A 22,620-nucleotide genomic window follows, 5' to 3' on the forward strand; every position below is an offset into this window, starting at 1 on the left:
AATAAAATCTGGAATTGAAAGCTAATCTCAGTAATGGTGCCATGAAACTATGATCGATTGTGAGTTTTCGCCGGGTGCTCCGGTTTCCTCCCACAGCCAAAGACTTGCAGGTGATAGGTAAATTGGCCGTTGTAAATTGCCCCTAGTGTAGGTAGGTGGTAGGGAATATGGGATTACTGTAGGGTTAGTATAAATGGGTGGTTGTTGGTCGGCACAGACACGGTGGGCCGAAGGGCCTGTTTCAGTGCTGTATCTCTAAATAAATAAATAAATAGATTGTCATAAAAACCCATCTGGTTCACTAATGTCCTTTAGGGAAGGAAATCTGCCGTCCTTACCTGGTCTGGCCTACAGGTGACTTCAGACCCACAGCAATATGGTTGACTCTTAACTACCCTCTGAAATGGCCTAGCAAGCCACTCAGTTGTCAAGGGCAATTTGGGGTGGGTAACAAATGCTGGCCCTGCCACCCACATCCCATGAAAGAATTTTTAACAAACTCTCCCTTCCTACATTAACCATCCTAATACTGTGACCAGGTCACAAATTGACTGTTCTCAATAATTCTGACACATCCCAAGCAATCTTTCTAAATCTGTTGCCCCACACATCCTAACTCGTCTCTGTATCTAACTTGTGCTGTACCTAATATAAAAGCAAAATACTGCAGATGTTGGAAATCTGAAATAAAAACAAGAAACGCTAGAAATACTCAGCAGGTCTGGCAGCATCTGTGCAGAGAGAAGCAGAGTTAACGTTTCAGGTCAGTGGCCCCTCTTCAGAACCTTTGCTGTATCTACCCTGGGAGTGTTTAATGGGGGCAGTGTAGATGGAGCTTTCCTCCGAATCTAATCTGTTTTTTTTCTCTCTTTTTATTCTTTTTCTTTTTTTCTTCTAGTGTAGAGGGAGCCTTACTCTGTATCGAAGCCATTTTTCCCCGTTTTTTTTTCTTTTCATTTTTTTCTTTGCAGAGGGAGCTTTACTGTGTATCTAACCCCGTGCTGTACCTGCCCTGGGAGTGTTTGATGGGGACAGTGTAGAGGGAGCTTTACTCTGTATCGAACCCCATGCTGTACCTGTCCTGGGAGTGTTTGATGTGGGACAGTGTAGAGGGAGCTTTACTCTGTATCTAACCCCCGTGCTGTACCTGTCCTGGGAGTGTTTGATGGGGACAGTGTAGAGGGAGCTTTACTCTGTATCTAACCCCATGCTGTACCTGTCCTGGGAGTGTTTGATGGGGACAGTGTAGAGGGAGCTTTACTCTGTATCTAACCCCCGTGCTGTACCTGTCCTGGGAGTGTTTGATGGGGACAGTGTAGAGGGAGCTTTACTCTGTATCTAACCCCATGCTGTACCTGTCCTGGGAGTGTTTGATGGGGACAGTGTAGAGGGAGCTTTACTCTGTATCTAACCCCCGTGCTGTACCTGTCCTGAGAGTGTTTGATGGGGACAGTGTAGAGGGAGCTTTACTCTGTATCTAACCCCATGCTGTACCTGTCCTGGGAGTGTTTGATGGGGACAGTGTAGAGGGAGCTTTACCCTGTATGTAACTCCATGCTGTTCCTGCCCTGGTTTTTTTTAAAGTGATACAATTAACCTCTGGGTAGGAGGGCCATTCTCTACTCTCTACTTTCCCTCCACTGGCAGAATGCCATGTGGCAGGAAGGTAATAGACACTCTACCTCCCACTCCTTCCCTCCCAGTTTTTCTACGTCCCCCCTACACACCCCCCCCCCCCCCACCACCTCCTGTTCCACTTCTAGAGGCCCCGTTAAATTCAGCCCATTAGCACAGGTGACCAAAAACTTGGTCAAAGAATTTTAAGGAGCGTCTTAAAAGAAGGAGATATGGAAAGATAGAGAGAAAAAGGGAGGGTATTCCATAGCTTAGGGCCAAGGGAGCTGAGGCAGGGCCGCCAATGGTGGAGTGATTAAAATCGGAAATGTACAAGAGGCTAGAATTGGAGGAGTGCAGAGATCTCGGAGGGTTATAGGGCTGGAGGAGGTGACAGAGGGAGGGGTGAGGCCATGGAGGGGATTTGATAACAAGGTAGAGAATTTTAAAATCGAGTTATTGCTGGACCTAGTGTGGGTCAGCGAGCAAAGATGTAAAGGGTGAACAGGACTTGATTCAAGTTAGGATGTTGACAGGAGTGTGTTGGATGACCTAAAGTATACAGATGGTGGAAGATGGCAGTCGGCCAAGAGTGCATGGAATAGCCAAGTCCAGAGATAACAAAGACATGGATGAGGGTTTCAGCAGCAGATGAGCTGAGTGAGGCAGGGAGGAGTCAGGCGATGTTACGGATGTGGAAGTGATGACGTGCATAAGTGGTTGGTAGCTCAGCTCAAAGAGACTAATCTCACAAACAGCCTGGATCAGCGGCAAACACACAAAGAAACTCTATTTCCACAAACCGTGCTTTCCAGCTTTTACTTTTGATCAACATTTCCTGCAGTTTGACATTGAAGGATTGTGATATCCTGCTTTCACAAAGACTGGAAGGTTCCTCACTCTGTGTAACTTTTGTCCAAAAATCACCAAAATCAGAAGAGAGCAGAGTGTCCAAGAGGAGTCTACAAATTAAAGGACAGCATCTCGGGGTATTGATCATCTCAGTGTCCTCTATGCCTGAATCTCTCCTTCTTCCTACCCCTCTCTCTCTGTCCATCACTAAGTCTGCTCTCTATCCTCTCTCTTCCTCTATCTCTCATTCCCTCTCTGTCTCTCTTATGACCTGTCCTTCTGTCTCTGTTTCTTCCTCTCTCTCTCTCTCTTTGTCTTTGTCTCCTTCGCTCTGTCCTCTCTCTATCATTTTCTCTCGCTTTCTGTCTGTATCTTGAAGTCTGTGAAAAGCTGCAAAAAATTGCTCAACTGTTGGCAGTCTGAGTGCTTGAATCTGTGCCAATCCTTGTTTTTCTGAAGTTAAGTGCTGCTGTTCCATATTTGGTCACAAGTGAGCTGTCTGGGTCAGTGCGATGACAATTAGCTGGAGTTCGAGTCTCAGTTGGAGCTCTGGCCCTTTGTGTCCACCTCGCAAAGACTACTGGATATCAGAGAACTAGACCCCAGCAAAGGGTGAGGGGAGGGTGAGGAACTGGACAGAATTGGGTCTAAAAACAAGCTTTCCTTTCTCGGTGTTTAACGTTTTTCAGTCAGAATATATCCACACGTCAGTAACAAGTGATCATTGTTCTCATGGATTTTTTTCCAGCCAACGGCAGCTGCTGCTGACCTCCTGAAACTGGTCCTTATCCCATCGACATCCCATCGACATTCCAGAGCATCAGAAATCCTGACAGGTGAGCAATGATCTTCATCATCCTCTGATATAATCGTTCTGGAGAAATTCAGATAGAATGGTTGAAGAATACACCTATTCCCTGGCAGTAGTGTAGTACAGGTGTACGTGTAAATTATATCCAGTCCCTTGTCCGTATTTACAGGTGTACGTGTAAATTATATCCAGTCCCTTGTCCGTATTTACAGGTGTACGTGTAAATTATATCCAGTCCCTTGTCCGTATTTACAGGTGTACGTGTAAATTATATCCAGTCCCTTGTCCGTATTTACAGGTGTACGTGTAAATTATATCCAGTCCCTTGTCCGTATTTACAGGTGTACGTGTAAATTATATCCAGTCCCTTGTCCGTATTTACAGGTGTACGTGTAAATTATATCCAGTCCCTTGTCCGTATTTACAGGTGTACGTGTAAATTATATCCAGTCCCTTGTCCGTATTTACAGGTGTACGTGTAAATTATATCCAGTCCCTTGTCCGTATTTACAGGTGTACGTGTAAATTATATCCAGTCCCTTGTCCGTATTTACAGGTGTACATGTAAATTATATCCAGTCCCTTGTCCGTATTTACACATAAACATGCAAATTATATCGAGGCAATCCAACGTATGTAGTAAAGATGAAGGAGGTTAAGAAAAAGGTCAGGAGAGATGAACCAGAAATTGAGATTAGAATAGCTGGGAACAATTAAAGAAATGGCAAGTGTCTCTATAATAATATTCACAACAAGCATTAGAATAGGATTAGGTAGTCTTGGCTGTGCTGGTGGCACAGTGGTGCAGTGGTTAGTACCGCAGCGTCACAGTTCCAGCGACCCGTGTTCGATTCTGGGTACTGCCTGTGGGTTTTCGCCGGGTGCTCTGGTTTCCTCCCACAGCCAAAGACTTGCAGGTTGATAGGTAAATTGGCCATTGTAAGTTGCCCCTAGTTTAGGTAGGTGGTAGGAGGATGGTGGGGATGTGGTTGGAATATGGGATTAATGTAGGATTAGTATAAATGGGTGGTTGATGGTCAGCACAGACTCAGTGGGCTGAAGGGCCTGCTTCAGAGCTGTATCTCTAAATTAAAAGAAAATAAAAAAAATAAAAAGACCCTAAAGTTGGCACTACAGCATCACCAAGAGATAGAAATCTCCATCCTTTGGAATTTGAGTTTCAGATGGAGGATAGAGGAGCTGTTAAAAAATAAATAGAAATGTTAGATAATGAAGTCAATGTGGGTTGAATAAGTAAAAAGTGAACAAAAGCATTAGGTTGAGATAGACTGCACATAAGGATTCCTAATGAATGGAACTGGTCATGTAGTTCACACTGTCTTTAGGAAATCATTAAGATTGAAAGCTGTGCCTGAAGCTTGGAAATTTAGCTGACCGACCATCAGTCTTTCCAAAAAGGCCGTAGAGAAACCCCAGGAAATCACAGTCCATCGAAGCAGGCTTCTGCTGTGGGTAGTGGTGTTCTGATAGAAAGAATAATTAAGTTTAGATGGGCATTAGCATTGGTAAGAAGGGGTCAGGATGGATTTATGGGAGAGACTTCTACTCAAGTTTTCTGGATTTCTAAAGCACCAATTTCCAGGAATTGGAGGCAGTGGAACGAAAGGGCAATGAAAATGAAACCCAACTTAAGTCATCTGAACGGAGGGAGAATTTGAAAATCATGGGATTGTTGTGGGGCTATTTTAAATTTGGCTGATGCTGTAAAATAACTGACACTTTCTTTTCTGGTGATTTCAATGCAAGGGAAGATCAGGCGTGACCTATAACAAGCAGCTAATTTCATATTTACGTTATTGTCCAAATTTAAAATGACCGTGAGCTAACTGGAGAAAGCTATGAGGTCCGACCTGTGTTAAAGAGATGGTTTTGACTGTATTTGATGAATGCTAGGCACAGTGTGACATCCATCACTCATGAAGGTAAAACTCAACCTTAATTCTTTCCTTTCAGGGACCGATGGCTGAGATTATATCCCATGCATACTATAGTTCCTCAGATATTAGACATCTGGCAGCCACTTATCGCCGAGGCGGGTTGGCAGCTCTTCAATCAGAGATAGAGAGTAAAGCAAATACATTTCAAAATGTGAAGCTTGACATTGCGATAATGGGTGCTTCGGGGGTGGGGAAATCGAGTTTTATCAATGCACTGAGAAACCTGGATGTAAATGATGAGACAGCTGCCCCAACTGGTATTGTAGAGACCACAATGGAATGTACCCGCTATCTACACCCCACTCTACCCAATGTGACCTACTGGGACTTCCCTGGAATTGGCTCTGCCAAATTGCCAGTTAAAAAGTTCCTGAAAGTGATCGACTTTTCAAAGTTCGATTTTGGCATAATCGTTTGTGATGAACGCTTCAACGTGGAGGATGAAATTCTGGCCAAAAAGATGAATAAGGCAAATAAACCTTTCTACTTTGTGCGCACTAAGATTGACTTGTCTATCAAAGCTGAGAGTAAGAAAACTGGTTACAACCAAGAGCAAATGTTTCAGAAAATCAGGAAATATTGCTCCAGCTCATTGGCCAATGTGGGGGTAAAAAACACCCATGTATTTCTCCTATCAAATGAAGATGTCTATAATTATGATTTCCCCGAGTTAAACCGTGCCTTGGACACTGTCCTACCGGAAACAAAGAAGAATTTGTTTCTGTTTGCTCTCCCAAACACATCTATTGATGTTATAGAAAGGAAACAAGAGCTCCTAAAGCGTTTCATCCACATGGTTGCTACTATCTCTGCATGTATTGGTGCTGTTCCAATTCCAACCTTGTCCTTTGCTTGTGACCTGGGCCTAATTTGCTTAGGACTGCTGTTCATGCAGAAGATTCTGGGTCTGGATGATGCTTCTATTCAAAAACTGGCCCACAGAGTGGGAAAATCTGAGGCTTACCTGCGAGCTAACATTCAGCACCCATGGGTGTATGGGGAGATAAGTCATGAGCAGGTGCTGACACTGCTGGAGCGGAGTTCCATCGCATTAGCTCTGACTGCAGCTGAGGCAATCCTCGACTTTGTACCAATTATTGGTTCTGTCTTTGGGGCAACATCATCCTTTTGGGTTACCAACACCATGCTGAGTGATTCACTGGATGAGTTCGTGCAAGCTGCAAAGACAGTGATGCAGAATGCATATAACCTGGTTTAAACCATCTCCACCAAATCAGGAAACCAGGAGGAAAGCAAATATACCAGAGGACTCTCAGTAACTGTCCATTCTCTGTTATTCACCGTCCTGGGATTCTCTGTTACTCACTGCTACAAGTGTTCCTATTTCAGGTCTGTGACCTTTTATCGGAACTGTTCTGATGAAAGGTCACAGACCTGAAAGGTTATGCCTGTTTCTCTCTCCACAGATGCTGCCAGACCTGCTGAGTATTTCCAGCATGTTCTGTTTTTATTTCAGATTTGCAGCATCCACAGTATATTCCTGTGTATGTTGTTGTTTGTTGTTGTCCTGATATTGCAGATATTGCAGTCTTGAAATTGCAGCCAGATATTACAGCCCAGATATTGCAGCCTTGAATTGTAACCTTGATATTACAGCCCAGATATTGCAGTCCTGACATTGCAGCTCTGAGTTGCAGTCTGATATTACAGCCCTGATTTTGCAGTCCTGATTTTTCTGATACTGCACCCTGATATAGTAATACAATGGGCTGAACTTTACTTGGGCATTGCACTCCGCAGCGGCGCCCTTTGAACTTGACATGCTGCCCACATTCAGTGGCCACTGAGGAGCCCCCGCGATATTTTGCACGGGGTCTCATCTAAATAGTGGGGGCGGAGCACCTGCCCCCGATGACGTATAGGGACAGGCTCCGTGTCCCTGACAATGGCGTCTGGCTCACTGTGCAGGCGCTGGTGCTATTTTTAAAGAGCTTTGAGCCCTGAAAATTAATTTTAATTTTTAAAGTCAAAACAGAAGTGATTTTTATTAAATAGAAAAGTTAATAATGGAGGCCCTTCCCCAACCCCCTCCCAATGGGCATTTCATTGTCTGAAATGATCATCAATTGATTTTTCAAATACCTGAACCTTCCCCCACAACCTTCTAACATTTTGCCTCTAACCCCTTCCCACCATTCACACAACCAATTAAATTCGTTTTCCCCGCTTCCCCACCCCTCCCGCCCTGAAATCGCCGAGTTCTGAAGGCGCGTGAAGGCTGAATGGAAGCCGTAAAATTGGCGTGGGATGGCAGGCTAGTTATTTTGCATATATTTAGTGCCAATCTACATATGGCGATGAAGGGCCTGCCGCCAGGCGGTGGTGGGAGGGTGCACCGAGGTTCCCTCGTCACCGGTAATATGCAGTGGGCCCTTCTCAACGTTGCGGGTCGAGGCGGGCCTCTTCCCGCAGCATTTTACTGGCCCCCATGCCACAGTTCGCGGTATCAAGGGGCCAGTATAATTCAGCCCAATATGTGTACTGAATTAATTCTGTATCGATGTGATGGGGAAATGGTAAGGGTGTTTATATTGGTCACGGTGAGTTTAAAAATGGAAGAACCACTATGTGTTCCTGCTCCTGGTTACTGTCCATTGATTCTTGTGGATGTGTTGACATTAGGTGATGACACAATTGGATTTGACTGTGATGCACCCTGATCCGCATTGCATCCCAAGGATATCATTTCTGGCCAGACGCTACCCTGGATCTGATGGACTCCCTGCCTCCTAGCCAGTGCTGGCTGTACCAGTGGATCAGCACTCACACACTACATGAGAAAGGCCAATGGTCCTCCTCATGATGGGAGCTTTAAGAACTCAGCCATGAGAGTTAAAACAATTGCACCAGCTCCCACCCCAAATGCCTTTGGGAGACAAGGGGCTGGATTTTACCGAGCCCCTGATGTTGGGCTCCGTTACGGGGTTGGGGGGGGTTGCAGCTGGAAGATGGGTCCACAGAGGCCAACACCGGGGGGGCCCGGCCCGATCCTCCCAATGGTGGCGAGGCTCCATGGGAGCCCCCTCCCACCCCCGCCACTGGGCAACGGGAACAGCATTTCAATATTTAAATTAACGAGATGAAAAAATTTAATTCAACTTACCTGCAACCTTCCAGGTCTGCCGCGACCCTTAGTGCAGCAGCCGGCACTCCTGTGCCTTCAATTCCCCATCTGTGGAAAGCCAGCGTGATGTGGTGGGGAGGGGGGAGGAGTTAGGATTTTCATTGCGGGAGGGTGGGGAACGGGGTCAAATAAACATAATGGGCTGTGAAAAAAATGGCGGCCCGCTTGTATGTGCTACCCGCCAAAGAGCCACTGTGATTCCAGGCCCTGCCAGTGTGGAGGTCCCTGGCGGGCCTCATCCAGGGCCATCTTCAGGCCACCGCCCCTAACCCCGCCACAGATCCTGATGTTGAGGGCTTCTTCAAGTCCAGCCAAATGAGTGTAAGGGATGGTGGAAAGGGGTGAACTTTGTACAGTTTGCGGAGGGGGCGGGGGGGGGGGGGGGGTGGTGGTGTTGGTGAAGGTCAGAATTCAAAGGTCAGTGTTTTGGCGGGGGAAGGGCAAATACCTAATGTCATTTTTATTGCGGGGGGTTGGTTGGAAAGGGGTGTTACAATTTTATTTGATAATTATTTGGGGGGTTCACTTCAAAAATTCAAATATGCCAGCAGGGCAGGCTGCCCTTTGAAAATGGTGCCAGTGCCTACGCACAGGCAGCTGATGTTATTGCTGGCAATGGACAGCCTGCTCCCTCCATGTGATTGGTGGGGGTGGGGGGGGGGGGGAGCGGGCTGCCCCATCTATTTAAATGAGCCGCTATGCGGGTGATCGTGGCGGCTCTTCGGCATGCCGCCAAATTTTGAGGTTGCCGCTGACATCGGCGGTGGTCTCTTAAAATCCAGCCCAAGGAGAGGGGGAGCTATTGAGGAAAATTAGACTTGGCTGTAGCTTTTTCAATGGTTTTTATATTTTTGTGTATTGTGTTCCTTTATATTAATCATGATTCTTTAAGACATGTTTTATATACAAGAGAAATTAAGATATTAATCCTTACAGTTTAGAACATGATTTATGTGCAGTATAATCACCAGCACAGGCTTGTTGGGTTGAATGCCCTGTTTCTGTGCTGTATACTCTCTGTAACCTTTCTATATTATCCCATATACATTCATATTGCCATACCAATATATGCGATAAATGTTCAGTTACTGCTTTTTCTGTTAAACTTGTAAACTGAACATTTGGTGTACTTTTGAATCAATATTAAAGATTGTTGTACATTTTTGCCAAGTGTACTCTCTGTATATAAAGGCTCAAAGTCTGGGCATCAGATCAATACTAACAGCAATCAGTCTATAGACTCACCCATAGGAGACTCATTGGTACCTGGGAGCATCCTGGCTGTTGTAACGCTGTGTTTAGAGAGTTTCACTCAATATTTACGCCTTTCTTAGAACACGCCCACACACCACTCAATAATCACACGTGCACTCGCTATTCACTTCTGTGCAATTGAAGTTGTCAAAGAGCCCAAGGTGGGACTCAAACTGTGGTTTTACTGGATTATTAGTCCAGACCTCTGGATTACTGGCCCAGTAACATAACCACTAGAACTGCCACATATGTGTGACAGGAAGAATGTGACAAAGGGCTAGGTGCTGCCACATCATAGAAATTTACAGCATGGAAGAAGGCCATTTGACCCAATGTATGCACGTCACAGGCAATCACACTTGGAACAAAGCTGTGGACACAACAATGTCTAAAGGAAGTGTTTCTGGGTGACAGAACATAGCAACAACATTAATAAATAGATAGATGGGTCATTAAACTCTTATCTATTGATTAATATTTAAAGCCACATTCTGCATGGATCAGACTCTTTTTAAGTGGCTACATTTAGTCTAGTAATAGGCAGCTTGGAGCTTGTGACTGTGGAATGTGACATGTCGGGCACTATCAGCTGCCACTTGGCACCTGCTGTAGCAACCTGATGCCTCTCCTGAGGCCAGTCAGGTCCAGTCAAGATGCCAACTTTATTCACCTGCAGTTGCTGACATCACACACTGTAAACAATAGTGTGCTGACATCATTATGAGCATATTATTATGCTCTGTATACAGCAAGGCTCCCCCTCTGTAAACACACACTACCTCTGCAAGATAAAATGGATTTTAAAGCCAGTGTACGACACTGGGGTTGTGTGATTTACATGAGCTGCATGTCAGGGCTCTCAGCTTTAGAAAGAGACTGGGGTCATTTAATGTGAACCAGGGTCCTTGTACAGTCTGAACAGCGGAATGAATCAGCTCATCTTTCTATTTATCCATTTGATCACACTGTACCATAGCTGCAGTTCTAACACAGGTGAGAAAGCTTCAAGTGTGTGACTGTGAGTGTGTTTGAGAATGCATGAGTGCAAGTGCATGTGAGTAAGTGTGTATATGCATGTAAGTGTGTGTGTGATTGCAAGTGTCACAGTGTGTATGTCTGTGTGCATCTGTGTACATTGGAACTATATCGCCGTTCCTTAACTGTCACTGGGTCATAATCCTGGAACTCCCTTCCTAACAGCACTGTGGGTGTACCTACCTCACATGGACTGTAGCGGTTCAAGAAGGCAGCTCCCCACCACCTTCCCAAGGGCAATTTGGGATGGGCAATAAATGCTGGCCTAGCCAGCGATGCCCACATCCCATGAATGAACAAAAAAAAATGTGTAAGTGTGTGTATATGTAGTGAATGCAACTTGAGTCTGTATGTGTATGTGACAGTGAGTGTGTGTGCTTGTGAGTGTAACAGTGATTGTCGGGAGTGGTTGAGAATGTGACAGTGAGTATGTGTGTGAGACAATGAGTGTGAGAGTGTGCGGTTGTGAGGATGACAGTGAATGCGGGGGTTGTGTGACAGTGTGTGAGTGTGACAGTGAGTGTGGAATTTTGTGATAATGTGTGTGTGTGGGAGTGAGTGGTTGTGAGTGTGGTGGAGTATGTGTAAGTGTAAAAGTGAATGTGTGCGTGTGTAGTTGTGAGTGTGGCAATGTGTTTATGGGGGTATATCCATCTATAGGCCAGGAAAGGTTAAGGCAGAGTTCCTGTAGTAAGGCAGAGGTAACCGTGAAGTGACACAAACCATGGCAGGAGATGGATCTTGCTCTTGATTTATTGCCAGTTTCTGCCTGCTGTGCACATGAAGCTGGGATTCTCTGTGCTGGGAACAGATGTTTCCAGTGTGACTCGATACAGGGTGAAGTTCCATTCACACTGCCCTCCAGCATGTGCCCTCAGTAGAGAACCCCAATCTCAGTTACAGAGTCTCTCAATGCCTGTCTGACCAGCTTTATAGTAACTGGGCTGACACTGGCTGAACCCTCTGGCGATTGACACCCTCATCCCTGGTTACTTGGTTCACTTACTTTGTTCCTCTTGTTTCTTGAATTGTTCCCCTCTCCTTTCCTAGCTGGGCAGGATGGAGATGTGTTCCCACATCAGGTTCAGTGCACAGATTTCTCGCCCCTTAGTTAATAGGTTGTGGGTTAAAGGATCGCTCTTGAGTGTTGAACACACAGTGCAGACTGACACTTCCAGTCCTACACTGAGAGAGTGCTGCAGTGCTGGAGGAGCAGTACTGAGGGAGCACTGCAGGCTTTTATAGAAACAGTGGGCTCTATCTTATAGATGGGTCTGTGTTATAAAGATAGTGGGCTCGATATTACAGATGGGGACTGTGTTATAAAGATAGTGGGCTCTATATTATAGATGGGTCTGTGTTATAAAGATAGTGGGCTCGATATTACAGATGGGGTCTGTGTTATAAAGATAGTGGGCTCTATATTATAGAGTGGGGTCTGTGTTATAAAGATAGTGGGATCTATATTATAGATGAGGTCTGTGTTATAAAGATAGTGGGCTCTATATTATAGATGGGGTCTGTGTTATAAAGATAGTGGGATCTATATTATAGATGGGGTCTGTGTTATACAGATAGTGGGCTCTATATTATAGATGGGGTCTGTGTTATAAAGATAGTGGGCTCGATATTATAGATGGGGTCTGTGTTATAAAGATAGTGGGCTCTATATTATAGATGGGTCTGTGTCATACAGATAGTGGGCTCGAGATTATAGATGGGGTCTGTTTTATAAAGATAGTGGGCTCGATATTATAGATGGGGTCTGTGTTATAAAGATAGTGGGCTCTATATTATGGATGAGGTCTGTGTTATACAGATAGTGGGCTCTATATTATAGATGGCGTCTGTGTTATAAAGATAGTGGGCTCTATATTATAGATGGGGTCTGTGTTATACAGATAGTGGGCTCTATATTACAGATGGGGTCTCTGTTATAAAGATAGTGGGCTCTATATTATAGATGGGGTCTGTGTTATAAAGATAGTGGGCTCTATATTATAGATGGGGTCTGTGTTATAAAGATAGTGGGCTCTATATTATAGATGGGGTCTGTGTTATAAAGATAGTGGGCTCTATATTATAGATGGGGTTTGTGTTATAAAGATAGTGGGCTATATATTATAGATGGGTCTGTGTTATAAAGATAGTGGGATCTATATTATAGAAGGGGTCTGTGTTATAAAGATAGTGGGCTCTATATTATAGATGGGTCTGTGTTATAAAGATAGTGGGCTCTATATTATAGAAGGGGTCTGTGTTATAAAGATAGTGGGCTCTATATTATAGATGGGGTCTGTGTTATACAGATAGTGGGCTCTATATTATAGATGGGTCTGTGTTATAAAGATAGTGGGCTCTATATTATAGATGGCTCTGTGTTATAAAGATAGTGGGCTCTATATTATAGATGGGGTCTGTGTTATACAGATAGTGGGCTCTATATTATAGATGGGTCTGTGTTATAAAGATAGTGGGCTCTATATTATAGATGGGGTCTGTGATATACAGATAGTGGGATCTATATTATAGAAGGGGTCTGTGTTATAAAGATAGTGGGATCTATATTATAGATGGGTCTGTGTTATAAAGATAGTGGGCTCTATATTATAGATGGGGTCTGTGTTATAAAGATAGTGGGCTCTATATTATAGATGGCTCTGTGTTATAAAGATAGTGGGCTCTATATTATAGATGGGGTCTGTGTTATACAGATAGTGGGCTCTATATTATAGATGGGTCTGTGTTATAAAGATAGTGGGCTCTATATTATAGATGGGGTCTGTGATATACAGATAGTGGGATCTATATTATAGAAGGGGTCTGTGTTATAAAGATAGTGGGATCTATATTATAGATGGGTCTGTGTTATAAAGATAGTGGGCTCTATATTATAGATGGGGTCTGTGTTATAAAGATAGTGGGCTCTATATTATAGATGGGTCTGTGTTATAAAGATAGTGGGCTCTATATTATAGATGGGGTCTGTGTTATACAGATAGTGGGCTCTATATTATAGATGGGGTCTGTGTTATAAAGATAGTGGGATCTATATTATAGAAGGGGTCTGTGTTATAAAGATAGTGGGCTCTATATTATAGATGGGTCTGTGTTATAAAGATAGTGGGATCTATATTATAGAAGGGGTCTGTGTTATAAAGATAGTGGGCTCTATATTATAGATGGGGTCTGTGTTATACAGATAGTGGGCTCTATATTATAGATGGGTCTGTGTTATAAAGATAGTGGGCTCTATATTATAGATGGGGTCTGTGTTATACAGAGAGTGGGCTCTATATTATAGATGGGGTCTGTGTTATACAGATAGTGGGATCTATATTATAGAAGGGGTCTGTGTTATAAAGATAGTGGGCTCTATATTATAGATGGGGTCTGTGTTATACAGATAGTGGGCTCTATATTATAGATGGGGTCTGTGTTATAAAGATAGTGGGCTCTATATTATAGACGGTGTCTATGTTATAAAGATAGTGGGCTCTATATTATAAATGGGGTCTGTGTTATACAGAGAGTGGGCTCTATATTATAGATGGGGTCTGTGTTATACAGACAGTGGGCTCTATATTATAGATGGGGTCTGTGTTATAAAGATAGTGGGCTCTATATTATAGATGGTGTCTATGTTATAAAGATAGTGGGCTCTATATTATAGATGGGGTCTGTGTTATAAAGATAGTGGGATCTATATTATAGAAGGGGTCTGTGTTATAAAGATAGTGGGCTCTATATTATAGATGGGGTCTGTGTTATAAAGATAGTGGGATCTATATTATAGAAGGGGTCTGTGTTATAAAGATAGTGGGCTCTATATTATAGATGGGGTCTGTGTTATAAAGATAGTGGGATCTATATTATAGAAGGGGTCTGTGTTATACAGAGAGTGGGCTCTATATTATAGATGGGGTCTGTGTTATAAAGATAGTGGGCTCTATATTATAGAAGGGGTCTGTGTTATAAAGATAGTGGGCTGTATATTATAGATGGTGTCTATGTTATAAAGATAGTGGGCTCTATATTATAGATGGGGTCTGTGTTATAAAGATAGTGGGATCTATATTATAGATGGTGTCTATGTTATAAAGATAGTGGGCTCTATATTATAGATGGGGTCTGTGTTATAAAGATAGTGGGATCTATATTATAGATGGGTCTGTGTTATAAAGATAGTGGGCTCTATATTATAGAAGGGGTCTGTGTTATAAAGATAGTGGGGTCTATATTATAGATGGGGTCTGTGTTATACAGATAGTGGGCTCTATATTATAGATGGGGTCTGTGTTATAAAGATAGTGGGCTCTATATTATAGATGGTGTCTATGTTATAAAGATAGTGGGCTCTATATTATAGATTGGGTCTGTGTTATAAAGATAGTGGGATCTATATTACAGATGGGGTCTGTGTTATAAAGATAGTGGGCTCTATATTATAGATGGGGTCTGTGGTATAAAGATAGTGGGCTCTATATTACAGATGGGGTCTGTGTTATAAAGATAGTGGGATCTATATTATAGATGGGGTCTGTGGTATAAAGATAGTGGGCTCTATATTACAGATGGGGTCTGTGTTATAAAGATAGTGGGATCTATATTATAGATGGTGTCTATGTTATAAAGATAGTGGGCTCTATATTATAGATGGGGTCTGTGTTATAGAGATAGTGGGATCTATATTATAGATGGGTCTGTGTTATAAAGATAGTGGGCTCTATATTATAGAAGGGGTCTGTGTTATAAAGATAGTGGGCTCTATATTATAGATGGGGTCTGTGTTATACAGATAGTGGGCTCTATATTATAGATGGGGTCTGTGTTATAAAGATAGTGGGCTCTATATTATAGATGGTGTCTATGTTATAAAGATAGTGGGCTCTATATTATAAATGGGGTCTGTGTTATACAGATAGTGGGCTCTATATTATAGATGAGGTCTGTGTTATACAGATAGTGGGCTCTATATTATAGATGGGGTCTGTGTTATAAAGATAGTGGGCTCTATATTATACATGGTGTCTATGATATAAAGATAGTGGGCTCTATATTATAAATGGGGTCTGTGTTATACAGAGAGTGGGCTCTATATTATAGATGGGGTCTGTGTTATACAGATAGTGGGCTCTATATTATAGATGGGGTCTGTGTTATAAAGATAGTGGGCTCTATATTATAGATGGTGTCTATGTTATAAAGATAGTGGGCTCTATATTATAGATGGGTTCTGTGTTATAAAGATAGTGGGCTCTATATTATAGATGGGTCTGTGTTATAAAGATAGTGGGCTCTATATTATAGATGGGGTCTGTGTTATAAAGATAGTGGGCTCTATATTATAGATGGATCTGTGTTATAAAGATAGTGGGATCTATATTATAGATGGATCTGTGTTATAAAGATAGTGGGCTCTATATTTTAGATGGGGTCTGTGTTATAAAGATATTGGGATCTATATTATAGATGGGTCTGTGTTATAAAGATAGTGGGCTCTATATTATAGATGGGTCTGTGTTATAAAGATAGTGGGATCTATATTATAGATGGGTCTGTGTTATAAAGATAGTGGGCTCTATATTATAGAAGGGGTCTGTGTTATAAAGATAGTGGGCTGTATATTATAGATGGTGTCTATGTTATAAAGATAGTGGGCTCTATATTATAGATGGGGTCTGTGTTATAAAGATAGTGGGATCTATATTATAGATGGTGTCTATGTTATAAAGATAGTGGGCTCTATATTATAGATGGGGTCTGTGTTATAAAGATAGTGGGATCTATATTATAGATGGGTCTGTGTTATAAAGATAGTGGGCTCTATATTATAGAAGGGGTCTGTGTTATAAAGATAGTGGGGTCTATATTATAGATGGGGTCTGTGTTATACAGATAGTGGGCTCTATATTATAGATGGGGTCTGTGTTATAAAGATAGTGGGCTCTATATTATAGATGGTGTCTATGTTATAAAGATAGTGGGCTCTATATTATAGATTGGGTCTGTGTTATAAAGATAGTGGGATCTATATTACAGATGGGGTCTGTGTTATAAAGATAGTGGGCTCTATATTATAGATGGGGTCTGTGGTATAAAGATAGTGGGCTCTATATTACAGATGGGGTCTGTGTTATAAAGATAGGGGGATCTATATTATAGATGGGGTCTGTGGTATAAAGATAGTGGGCTCTATATTACAGATGGGGTCTGTGTTATAAAGATAGTGGGATCTATATTATAGATGGGTCTGTGGTATAAAGATAGTGGGCTCTATATTACAGATGGGGTCTGTGTTATAAAGATAGTGGGCTCTATATTATAGATGGGGTCTGTGGTATAAAGATAGTGGGCTCTATATTACAGATGGGGTCTGTGTTATAAAGATAGTGGGATCTATATTATAGATGGTGTCTATGTTATAAAGATAGTGGGCTCTATATTATAGATGGGGTCTGTGTTATAGAGATAGTGGGATCTATATTATAGATGGGTCTGTGTTATAAAGATAGTGGGCTCTATATTATAGAAGGGGTCTGTGTTATAAAGATAGTGGGCTCTATATTATAGATGGGGTCTGTGTTATACAGATAGTGGGCTCTATATTATAGATGGGGTCTGTGTTATAAAGATAGTGGGCTCTATATTATAGATGGTGTCTATGTTATAAAGATAGTGGGCTCTATATTATAAATGGGGTCTGTGTTATACAGATAGTGGGCTCTATATTATAGATGGGGTCTGTGTTATACAGATAGTGGGCTCTATATTATAGATGGGGTCTGTGTTATAAAGATAGTGGGCTCTATATTATAGATGGTGTCTATGATATAAAGATAGTGGGCTCTATATTATAAATGGGGTCTGTGTTATACAGAGAGTGGGCTCTATATTATAGATGGGGTCTGTGTTATACAGATAGTGGGCTCTATATTATAGATGGGGTCTGTGTTATAAAGATAGTGGGCTCTATATTATAGATGGTGTCTATGTTATAAAGATAGTGGGCTCTATATTATAGATGGGGTCTGTGTTATAAAGATAGTGGGCTCTATATTATAGATGGGTCTGTGTTATAAAGATAGTGGGCTCTATATTATAGATGGGGTCTGTGTTATAAAGATAGTGGGCTCTATATTATAGATGGATCTGTGTTATAAAGATAGTGGGATCTATATTATAGATGGATCTGTGTTATAAAGATAGTGGGCTCTATATTTTAGATGGGGTCTGTGTTATAAAGATAGTGGGATCTATATTATAGATGGGTCTGTGTTATAAAGATAGTGGGCTCTATATTATAGATGGGTCTGTGTTATAAAGATAGTGGGCTCTATATTATAGATGGGTCTGTGTTATAAAGATAGTGGGCTCTATATTATAGATGGGTCTGTGTTATAAAGATAGTGGGCTCTATATTATAGATGGGTCTGTGTTATAAAGATAGTGGGCTCTATATTATAGATGGGGTCTGTGTTATAAAGATAGTGGGCTCTATATTATAGATGGGTCTGTGTTATAAAGATAGTGGGATCTATATTATAGATGGGTCTGTGTTATAAAGATAGTGGGCTCTATATTATAGATGGATCTGTGTTATACAGATAGTGGGCTCTATATTATAGATGGGGTCTGTGTTATAAAGATAGTGGGCTCTATATTATAGATGGGTCTGTGTTATAAAGATAGTGGGCTGGAAATTACAGATGGGTCTGTGTTATAAAGATAGTGGGCTCTATATTATAGATGGGGTCTGTGTTATAAAGATAGTGGGCTCTATATTATAGATGGGTCTGTGTTATAAAGATAGTGGGATCTATATTATAGATGGGTCTGTGTTATAAAGATAGTGGGCTCTATATTATAGATGGATCTGTGTTATACAGATAGTGGGCTGTATATTATCGATGGGGTCAGTGTTATAAAGATAGTGGGCTGGAAATTACAGATGGGTCTGTGTTATAAAGATAGTGGGCTCTATATTATAGATGGGTCTGTGTTATAAAGATAGTGGGCTCTATATTATAGATGGATCTGTGTTATAAATATAGTGGGCTCTATATTATAGATGGGGTTTGTGTTATAAAGATAGTGGGCTCTATATTATAGATGGGGTCTGTTTTATGAAGATAGTGGGCTCGATATTATAGATGGGGTCAGTGTTATAAAGATAGTGGGCTCTATATTATGGATGAGGTCTGTGTTATAAAGATAGTGGGCTCCAGATTATAGATGGGGTCTGTGTTATAAAGATAGTGGGCTCTAGATTATAGATGGGTCTGTGTTTTAAAAATAGTGGGCTCTATATTATAAAGGGGGTCTGTGTTATAAAGATAGTGGGCTCCAGATTATAGATGCGTCTGTGTTATAAAGATAGTGGGCTCTATATTATAAAGGGGGTCTGTGTTCTCAAGATAGTGGGCTGTATATTATAGATGGGTCTGTGTTATAAAGATAGTGGGCTCTATATTATAGATGGGTCTGTGTTATAAAGATAGTGGGCTCTATATTATAGATGGGTCTGTGTTATAAAGATAGTGGGCTCTATATTATAGATGGGGTCTGTGTTATAAAGATAGTGGGATCTATATTATAGATGGGGTCTGTGTTATGAAGATAGTGGGGTCTATATTATAGATGGGGTCTGTGTTATAAAGATAGTGGGGTCTATATTATAGATGGGGTCTGTGTTATAAAGATAGTGGGCTCTATATTCTAGATGGGTCTGTGTTATAAAGATAGTGGGCTGTATATTATAGATGGGTCTGTGTTATAAAGATAGTGGGCTCTAGATTATAGTAGGGGTCTGTGTGATAAAGATAGTGGGCTCTATATTATAGATGGGGTCTGTGTTATAAAGATAGTGGGATCTATATTATAGATGGGGTCTGTGTTATAAAGATAGTGGGGTCTATATTATAGATGGGGTCTGTGTTATAAAGATAGTGGGGTCTATATTATAGATGGGGTCTGTGTTATAAAGATAGTGGGCTCTATATTATAGATGGGGTCTGTGTTATAAAGATAGTGGGCTCGATATTATAGATGGGGTCTGTGTTATAAAGATAGTGGGCTCTATATTATGGATGAGGTCTGTGTTATAACGATAGTGGGCTCTATATTCTCGATGGGGTTTGTGTTATAAAGATAGTGGGCTCTATATTATAGATGGGGTCTGTGTTATAAAGATAGTGGGCTCTATATTATAGATGTGGTCTGTTTTATGAAGATAGTGGGCTCGATATTACAGATGGGGTCAGTGTTATAAAGATAGTGGGCTCTATATTATGGATGAGGTCTGTGTTATAAAGATAGTGGGCTCCAGATTATAGATGGGGTCTGTGTTATAAAGATAGTGGGCTCTAGATTATAGATGGGTCTGTGTTTTAAAAATAGTGGGCTCTATATTATAAAGGGGGTCTGTGTTATAAAGTTAGTGGGCTCCAGATTATAGATGCGTCTGTGTTATAAAGATAGTGGGCTCTATATTATAAAGGGGGTCTGTGTGATAAAGATAGTGGGCTGTATATTATCGATGGGTCTGTGTTATAAAGATAGTGGGCTCTATATTATAAAGGGGGTCTGTGTGATAAAGATAGTGGGCTGTATATTATAGATGGGTCTGTGTTATAAAGATAGTGGGCTCTATATTATAGATGGGTCTGTGTTATAAAGATAGTGGGCTCCAGATTATAGATGCGTCTGTGTTATAAAGATAGTGGGCTCTATATTATAAAGGGAGTCTGTGTTATAAAGATAGTGGGCTGTATATTATAGATGGGTCTGTGTTATAAAGATAGTGGGCTCTAGATTATAGATGGGGTCTGTGTTGTAAAGATGGTGGGCTCTATATTAAAGATGGGTCTGTGTTATACAGGTAGTGGGATCTATATTATAGATGGGGTCTGTGTTATAAAGATAGTGGGGTCTATATTATAGATGAGGTCTGTGTTATAAAGATAGTGGACTAAATATTATAGAGTGGGGTCTGTGTTATAAAGAGAGTGGGCTCGATATTATAGATGGGGTCTGTGTTATAAAGATAGTGGGCTCTATATTATAAATGGGGTCTGTGTTATAAAGATAGTGGGCTCTATATTATAGATGGGGTCTGCGTTATAAAATAGTGGGCTCGATATGATAGATGGGTCTGTGTTATAAAGATAGTGGGCTCTATATTATAGATGGGGTCTGTGTTATAAAGATAGTGGGATCTATATTATAGATGGGGTCTATGTTATAAAGATAGTGGGCTCTATATTATAAATGGGGTCTGTGTTATAAAGATAGTGGGCTCTATATAATAGATGGGGTTTGTGTTATAAAGATAGTGGGCTCTATATTATAGATGGGTCTGTGTTATAAAGATAGTGGGCTCTATATTATAGATGGGTCTGTGTTATAAAAATAGTGGGCTCTATATTATAGATGAGGTCTGTGTTATAAAGATAGTGGGCTCTATATTATAGATGGGTCTGTGTTATAAAGATAGTGGGCTCTATATTATAGATGGGTCTGTGTTATAAAGATAGTGGGCTCTATATTATCGATGGGGTCAGTGTTATAAAGATAGTGGGCTGTATATAATAAATGGGGTCTGTGTTATAAAGATAGTGGGATCTATATTATAGATGGGTCTGTGTTATAAAGATAGTGGGCTCTATATTATAGATGGGTCTGTGTTATAAAGATAGTGGGCTCTATATTATAGATGGATCTGTGTTATAAAGATAGTGGGCTCAATATTATAGATGGGGTTTGTGTTATAAAGATAGTGGGCTCTATATTATAGATGAGGTCTGTGTTATAAAGATAGTGGGCTCTATATTATAGATGGGTCTGTGTTATAAAGATAGTGGGCTCTATATTATAGATGGGTCTGTGTTATAAAGATAGTGGGCTCTATATTATAGATGGGTCTGTGTTATAAAGATAGTGGGCTCTATATTATAGATGGGTCTGTGTTATAAAGATAGTTGGCTCTAGATTATAGATGGGTCTGTGTTATAAAGATAGTTGGCTCTAGATTATAGATGGGGTCTGTGTTGTAAAGATAGTGGGCTCTATATTACAGATGGGTCTGTGTTATACAGATAGTGGGATCTATATTATAGATGGGGTCTGTGTTATAAAGATAGTGGGGTCTATATTATAGATGAGGTCTGTGTTATAAAGATAGTGGACTAAATATTATAGAGTGGGGTCTGTGTTATAAAGAGAGTGGGCTCGATATTATAGATGGGGTCTGTGTTATAAAGATAGTGGGCTCTATATTATAAATGGGGTCTGTGTTATAAAGATAGTGGGCTCGATATGATAGATGGGTCTGTGTTATAAAGATAGTGGGCTCTATATTATAGATGGGGTCTGCGTTATAAAATAGTGGGCTCGATATGATAGATGGGTCTGTGTTATAAAGATAGTGGGCTCTATATTATAGATGGGGTCTGTGTTATAAAGATAGTGGGATCTATATTATAGATGGGGTCTGTGTTATAAAGATAGTGGGCTCTATATAATAGATGGGGTTTGTGTTATAAAGATAGTGGGCTCTATATTATAGATGGGTCTGTGTTATAAAGATAGTGGGCTGTATATAATAAATGGGGTCTGTGTTATAAAAATAGTGGGCTCTATATTATAGATGAGGTCTGTGTTATAAAGATAGTGGGCTCTATATTATAGATGGGTCTGTGTTATAAAGATAGTGGGCTCTATATTATAGATGGGTCTGTGTTATAAAGATAGTGGGATCTATATTATAGATGGGTCTGTGTTATAAAGATAGTGGGCTCTATATTATAGATGGGTCTGTGTTATAAAGATAGTGGGCTCTATATTATAGATGGGTCTGTGTTATAAAGATAGTGGGCTCTATATTATAGATGGGTCTGTGTTATAAAGATAGTGGGCTCTATATTATAAATGGGGTCTGTGTTATAAAGATA

The 22,620-nt window shown here is 41.0% G+C and overlaps 1 protein-coding gene across 2 annotated transcripts; it reads left to right on the plus strand.

The window, feature by feature from the left end:
• Positions 1-2,344: 2,344 nt before the first annotated feature.
• On the plus strand, positions 2,345-9,545 carry LOC137376651 (interferon-inducible GTPase 5-like). 2 transcript variants are annotated; one of them, XM_068045611.1, is made up of 3 exons: positions 2,345-2,603; positions 3,215-3,302; positions 5,252-9,545. In XM_068045611.1, exon 3 carries the CDS (start codon positions 5,258-5,260, stop codon positions 6,452-6,454), a length of 1,197 nt encoding a protein of 398 aa, XP_067901712.1. In that variant the 5' UTR covers positions 2,345-2,603; positions 3,215-3,302; positions 5,252-5,257; the 3' UTR covers positions 6,455-9,545. The 2 variants fall into 2 exon arrangements, with proteins under 2 accessions (XP_067901712.1, XP_067901713.1); XM_068045612.1 differs by lacking the exon at positions 2,345-2,603 and adding an exon at positions 2,959-3,078.
• The last annotated feature ends 13,075 nt before the right edge of the window (positions 9,546-22,620 follow it).

The sequence above is a fragment of the Heterodontus francisci genome, chromosome 13 (genome assembly GCF_036365525.1).
Source record: "Heterodontus francisci isolate sHetFra1 chromosome 13, sHetFra1.hap1, whole genome shotgun sequence".
NCBI classification, from domain to species: domain Eukaryota; kingdom Metazoa; phylum Chordata; class Chondrichthyes; order Heterodontiformes; family Heterodontidae; genus Heterodontus; species Heterodontus francisci.

Excerpts from the sequence above, each read along its gene's own strand:
- LOC137376651 (XM_068045611.1), top strand. The coding sequence starts at position 5,258 with ATGGCTGAGATTATATCCCATGCATACTATAGTTCCTCAGATATTAGA.